The 6,375-nt window shown below is 40.9% G+C and overlaps 1 protein-coding gene across 1 annotated transcript; it reads right to left on the bottom strand.

The window, feature by feature from the left end:
• Window positions 1-419: 419 nt before the first annotated feature.
• On the bottom strand, window positions 420-3,776 carry LOC115775212 (E3 ubiquitin-protein ligase TRIM39-like). The gene is made up of 8 exons (XM_030722768.1): window positions 3,706-3,776; window positions 2,559-3,138; window positions 2,354-2,449; window positions 1,824-2,057; window positions 1,433-1,580; window positions 1,275-1,301; window positions 948-1,093; window positions 420-851 (listed from the first exon to the last, which is right to left on the bottom strand). Exons 2-8 carry the CDS (start codon window positions 3,126-3,128, stop codon window positions 420-422), a joined length of 1,653 nt encoding a protein of 550 aa, XP_030578628.1. The 5' UTR covers window positions 3,129-3,138; window positions 3,706-3,776.
• Window positions 3,777-6,375: the final 2,599 nt, after the last annotated feature.

Here is a 6,375-nt window from a genome sequence, read left to right on the forward strand (position 1 = left end):
AGCTCTCACTGTGGTTGTACAAGGACTGAATGGCCCGCAACAATGGGCCAGACACCCCATACTCCCGCAGAACCTCCCAAAGAACACCCCGAGGAACACGGTCGAATGCCTTCTCCAAGTCCACAAAGCACATGTAGACTGGTTGGGCAAACTCCCACGCACACTCGAATATCCTTGAGAGGATAAAGAGCTGGTCCAGCGTTCCACGACCAGGACGAAAACCGCATTGTTCCTCCTGAATCCGAGGTTCGACTAACGGACGCACCCTCCTTTCCAGCACCCTGGCATAGACCTTACCGGGGAGGCTGAGGAGTGTGATCCCCCGAAAGTTGGATATATATATATATATATATATATATATATATATATATATATATATATATATATATATATATATATATATATATATATATTTCACATCATATAGTAATGTCCTCTAAATCCCCACCTTCATAGATTCCACTGACATGGCGGATGATAAGTGGTGATTTATTGCTGCCATTGTCACTCATATCTGGGTTAAAAAAGGGGAAAATGGCCTCAGTGAATGAGACGCGTGTAAAGGAGTAGATGTGTGACTGCGTCTCTGCATCACAGAATAACACCCTGCCGTCCTCATAGTCCAAAAACACCCCAACAACCCGTGGTCTCTGAGAGAGGCACAGCAGCTCTGCCTGTCCGGCACACGCCCGGTACTCGCTGCCATTCCTCAGACAGATTGTCCAGTAACCATCTTCTGGACACAGTGTGACTAAACCCTTTCTGTTGACTGATGATTTAGCTACACCCAGATCCCACGCTGTCTTGTCTCCTACTTCCACCTCCCAGTAGTGCCTTCCTGTGGTGAAACCCTGTGTAAAGAGAGAACTTCACATTACTATTATTTTTCACAGAGGGCAACAAAAAGACATAATATTGCAAGAGGAATGCGCTACATCTTTAATTACCCTGAGGGCGAGGACACATGGTGCCGTGTCAAAACGCTCTGGTGTGTCAGCCACCTTTTGTTCAGCGTTTCCATCCCAGACCTGCCTCCCATCCTCTGATAAAACCAGCCAAGGGTTGGCTGTCCTGGGGTCCAGCTGAACATCAACTGATGGGAAGACACAGTTTACGTGGAAATTCATTAGCCTCTTATTACTAACATTTTTCTGTTTTTATAAAAAGCTGGAAATATCCCCTTTCATGACAGTCAGCAGGTGATATCCAAGGAAAATGCTGATTTAGGACAAAAGACAAAGAAGGTAACAGACACAAATGCTGAATACTGTTACCTGCATACTGCTGAATCTTCTCATGCTCTGGAAATAAATAAGAGCATATGATCAAAAATACTGCATCCATTTATAATCTTTGATCGTGATATTGTTTGAAAGTAGCTGTTCTGTCAAATACATATTGTGACAAAAAAATAATAAAATAAATTGAAGACCTTGAACTGAAAGCTTTTTCAGTTCTGATTGTAGGTGCTGCTCAATGCTGAACACTGCTCTCCTCAATGTCCCCAAACAAGTGTCTGAATGGACAATGATTTCAGAGCAGGATTTGGCAGATGGGAGAGAACTCAGAGCTGGAAACCTCTGACACAAAGAAGCCAAATATGAGGAAAATTACTTTTTAAAGGAAAACATTACAATACAAATCAGGACTAAAAATAGAAAAGAGACCAAATAAAAACAGTCCAATTTTTTGTAGGAATGAATGTATACCTCTAAGCATCTACAATGCCTGATCTCAAGCCGGATAAATTAACAACAAAATGCTGAAAAATGATCCATCTCCCACTAAACTAAACCTTCCTGAAACCAAACTAAATTCCTGACCTGTAAGAGATGGAGGTGGTCGTCTGTGTGAAAAAGCTGCTCCATTTCATTTCTTCTCCGCTGTAGTTCAGTGATTTCCAGCTCCAGCTCTGCAATGAGACTCTCCGCCCGCTGCTCTGCTGCTGCCTGCCTCCTCTGGAGCATCTCCACCAGCTCAGCTTGACTTCTCTCCATTGTACGAATCAGAATGGAGAAAACCTGTACACTTTCCTCTATGTCTCTCTTTGAATTTACCTGTGGGGGGCATTAAGGGGAAAAAAAGGCCTTTGATTAAGTGGAAACAGTATAAACAAGACAAATGATCCTCAGGGCAACAAAAGTTCCTGCAGTAGATTCCTTCCAACAGCTGAAGCAGAATAATGACAAACTGATACATATTTTCCATTTTACAGTTCCTATAACAGGGATAATCTTTTTATGCACCCTCTGACAGACTGCATGCATTTAGCTTCATGTTTTTTAGACACTTGATGCTTTAATTACTGCTGCTGCAGTGGCCCAAACTCTCAGCTATTCTCATGTCAACTCACTTTGCTGAGCTCCATGCATTGTTTAATCTCCTCCACTTTCTGCAGTCTATCCTGGATCATTTGCTGAAGATCATCCTCAATCCTCTTCATCTGAGCCTAAACATCAAAGCAAGGATAAAAGCATCAAAAGTTACCATCTTATTTCAGAGTTTTTTAAGTTGGCATTTGACTTAACAAGAGGACAGTACTGCTGAGGAGTTTCCACCTTCTTGTCTTGGCTTTCTCGTTCCACCGGGACCGTGTTGTGGCAGCGGTGGTCGGTCTCGGTGCACAGCACACAAACACACCTCTGGTCACTTCGGCAGAACAGCTCCAAGAGCCTCTGGTGCTTTTTGCACATCCTGTTCTCCAGCATTGCCACGGGTTCAATCAGCTTGTGACTCTTCAAGGTGGCGACTCTCAGGTGAGGCTCCAGGTGAAGCTCACAGTACGAGGTCAAACACATGAGGCAGGATTTCAGGGCCTTAGTTTGCCTTCCTACACACACGTCACAGTGTATGAGTTTTTTCGCCACTGCGATCACACCATTCTGCCTTCTCGCTCTGATCTGCTCTGACATTTCCTTCGCAAAAGAGTTTTCGCAAAGCTCGGGGCAGCCTTCAAAGACTGTATGGCATTTGGGGCAGCTGATTGCACGGCCATCGTCCCAGTGTGTTGTGATGCAGGTGAAACAGAAGCTGTGACCGCAGGGGATGGAGACGGGCTCTGAGAAAACATCCTGACAGATGCAGCACTGAAACTGCACCTCTGACAGAGGAACGCTGCAGGAAGCCATGACCTCAGAGCTAAAGAAAGAACATCAGAGTTGGGAGATTTTAGAAAACAGTAATCATTTACTTTTTGAGTCGCAGAGAAAGTCACTGCTGGTAACAGTAGGACATTTACAAAGCACACTGGACACAAACACACCTCAAACATGGGCCACAGTGATTTTTCCAAGCTGTCTTCCTTATTGTAGTCTCTGTGAGTACGGCTCTTAGAGCCGCACACGTGAATATCCTGATCAATGGTTTGAAACAAACCAGTTCACTGTTCAAAGTCCAGCTGCATGGTGATATAACTCAGTCTTTCACTTCCTCTTAAGATTAACTTAAATAACGGGCTAAGATGCTGAAAGGACATGCTAACATGCTCCTGCTTTTCCACCCTGTGTAATTCATCATTGTGGAATTTTTTTAGTTTACTCTGTTCCTATGATACACTGCTCACGCCAACAGGGGATAAAAAGTAACAGCTCAGTTATTAGCACACTGTATGCAATCTGCGTGGTACAAAGGCAGACCAAAGAGCAGAAATAGCTATAAAAATGTTGAAACATACCAAATCCATCTCTCGTTGTGTTTTGGTCTTACCTTTTCCTGAATGTGAAAGCTGATCTCTGAGCGTGACAGTGAAGCGAAATACTGGCATTGTGGTTGTGAAGCCAAAGTCCTCCCTATTCACCTGTAGCCACACCCACAGGACTCCCTCTCTCTCTCTCTCTCCCCTTCTTTTTCCCTCTTTGGCATTTTGTTCCAGGGTGGGAGGAGTAAGGTCTGTATCAGGTGCATTGCTGGTTTTGTATTGTGTGGCAGTTCTTTGTACTCATGTATTGTTGTTGTATTTGTATTGAGCACCACCAATAAAAAAGTCACATTCACTACGTTACCATTTTTAGACTCTTTATTTTAGATTATAAGCATACAGTACATATATTTTAAATGCATAAGTATAGATGAACATGTATCATAATGTTAATATGATTATGGCACAAACATAGAGTAGCTATATTTCTGAACAAGGATGATTTAGCTATCACAATAAAGGCATTATATAAACAGGTTCCAGACTTCGATGAATGGAAAAATAAAGGAAATACTTAGTAGGCTCTTTGCTGTGCATTTCTCCAGAACACAGTTTAAACTTTGCATGAGATGACAAATGAAAGGATATTCAACAGCATATGCTTCATCTTTTTAAATCACAAAAAAAAACCCTCTGATAAATAACAAGTAACAAGGAAACTGAAGCTGACCAGCAGCTGTTTAGTAAATGATGGAGGACAAAATAATAAATGTAACAAAAAAAAAGAAAGTCCAAACCTACTGCTGCTGAGCCGTAAACTAGTGGCCATTACCTTTATATTATATGCAATGAATTCTACATTAATGAAGCAAAACATCTTATCAGTGACTGCAGCAATGCTGACTCCACTGCTCCTGAGGTCCTCAAACACAGAGTAACAGTTCTATGGTTCCAAATTATGAACTAAATCATGAATTGTAACATCCAAACTAGCACAAGGGAGCTTCTTTACTGAATCCTCCACACGCCTTTGGAAAATGGTGGAACTTGTTCTTGAAATAGATTTCCAGGCTGAAAATCATATATGTTGCAAAAGTACTTGTATTTGAATTTCTGGCTCAACTTGCATTTTTAAACATCTTCGTGTATTGTGGTATAAACGTGTAATCACTAGCAGCCACCAACCACAACATCTGATCATCATTTTATGTGCTTCAAACTTAGAGGTATTATCAGTAGGCAGTGATCAAATCTTTTCATCTGTCAATGTCATAAAACAGCCTCTTCTGTTGTAAAATGTGGTCAACGGTCATTGCTTGGGCGTGTTTAAATCAGTACTAAAAATGATTTAACCAGTCTACTTTGATCAGATTTTTTATCAGGTTAACATCACGTCTTCAGTTCAGTATTTCCATAGAGGACTTATATAATGGGGGCATCCTGTTTAATTCAATTCAATTTTATCTATTTTGCACCAAATCACAACAATAGTCACCCCAAGGTGACCTTGTTAAGTTGCTTTACTTAGTCAGAAATTGAATACCTTACTTAATGCCGGCCACACTGCTTCTGATGTTGTGTCTCTGCACCATTAAACTGGAGAACAAGCTGACACTGCTGATGACTTTATTCCCCTGCAGAGTGATGCTGCTCTGATCTTGTCCTTTTAATCCAAACATTGCTGTAAATGAAAGAAATTTCAGAAAAATGACAAAAACTGTTCTGTTGCTGATTGTTAAATGCAAAGATGTTGCAGTAAAAAGTTCTTTGGTGGATTTTTTGAATGTAGTACTGAAATGATCACTCAACTCAACAACACACTTTTGAATAAGTTTAATGCCTCATTTAGCTCATTTAATGATGTATTCACTTACACATCAAGAGAAAGTTTTATGGTAAATTAACCACAATAATTTTAACATTTATCTAGTAAGAACAGACACTGTTTTAATATCAGGGAAAATATTTATTGCAACTTCAGCTTTCATTGAGAAAGATGCCAAATGTACGAGAAAATCACCATGTCAGCATCTGATATTTATGAAATTATAATCATAGAAACTTATTGTTACGTCTTGAAGTCTTTTTTTTAGTGGATACTGTACTTGATTAAATCAACATAATTCTCCCTGCAGAGTGTTATTCCAGGTCAGTTATATTAACCCTAACCTGCTTCTTCATCCGCTGTACCTGGAAATACACGGAAGAGAAGAAATAATACAGCCTGTCAGGATGGATAACAAAAACTATAATGTGTCCGGTGTTTTTTGAAGAAAAGAAGAGCTCTAATAGTAGATTTTCTCACCCTTGTGTGGGAACAACGTTGTATCACTTGTGACAGCATCAAGGTCAGCTGTGTTTGGCTAAATGCAACACTAATCAGTGCAACTGTCATGTCCTGGGCCGGTGCCCCAGTGTTTTATGTTTTCTGGGTATTGGGTCTGTTGTTTTCTCGGGTTATGTTTTCTTTTTGTATTTTCCCTCAGTTGGTTATTTCCAGTTCCTTGTGTCTCCCTGTATTCTGTCAGGTTTGCGTCTCTGTCCTGAGTCTGTGTGCCAGTTCCCCATGTTAAGTCAACGTGTACCTTGGTTTGTCACTTGCTGTTTTATTTTGACAGTCTGGTTTTTCCTGTGCTTTGTGTTTAGTTTTGCTTCCCCTGTGTTATTAGTTTCATTTGCCTCACCTGCTGTTTCCTCTTCCCTGATTGCCCATTGTGTATTTAAGCCCTCAGTGTCCA

The sequence above is a fragment of the Archocentrus centrarchus genome (assembly GCF_007364275.1).
Source record: "Archocentrus centrarchus isolate MPI-CPG fArcCen1 chromosome 18 unlocalized genomic scaffold, fArcCen1 scaffold_23_ctg1, whole genome shotgun sequence".
NCBI classification, from domain to species: domain Eukaryota; kingdom Metazoa; phylum Chordata; class Actinopteri; order Cichliformes; family Cichlidae; genus Archocentrus; species Archocentrus centrarchus.

What these genes read in the sequence shown, in the direction of transcription:
- LOC115775212 (XM_030722768.1), bottom strand. Translation starts at nt 3,128, where the DNA reads ATGGCTTCCTGCAGCGTTCCTCTGTCAGAGGTGCAGTTTCAGTGCTGC. An exon ending in GAGAAAGCCAAGACAAGAAG is followed by an intron (nt 2,450 to 2,558) that starts GTGGAAACTCCT and finishes TTTGATGTTTAG; the next exon opens with GCTCAGATGAAGAGGATTGA. An exon ending in AATGCATGGAGCTCAGCAAA is followed by an intron (nt 2,058 to 2,353) that starts GTGAGTTGACAT and finishes TGCCCCCCACAG; the next exon opens with GTAAATTCAAAGAGAGACAT.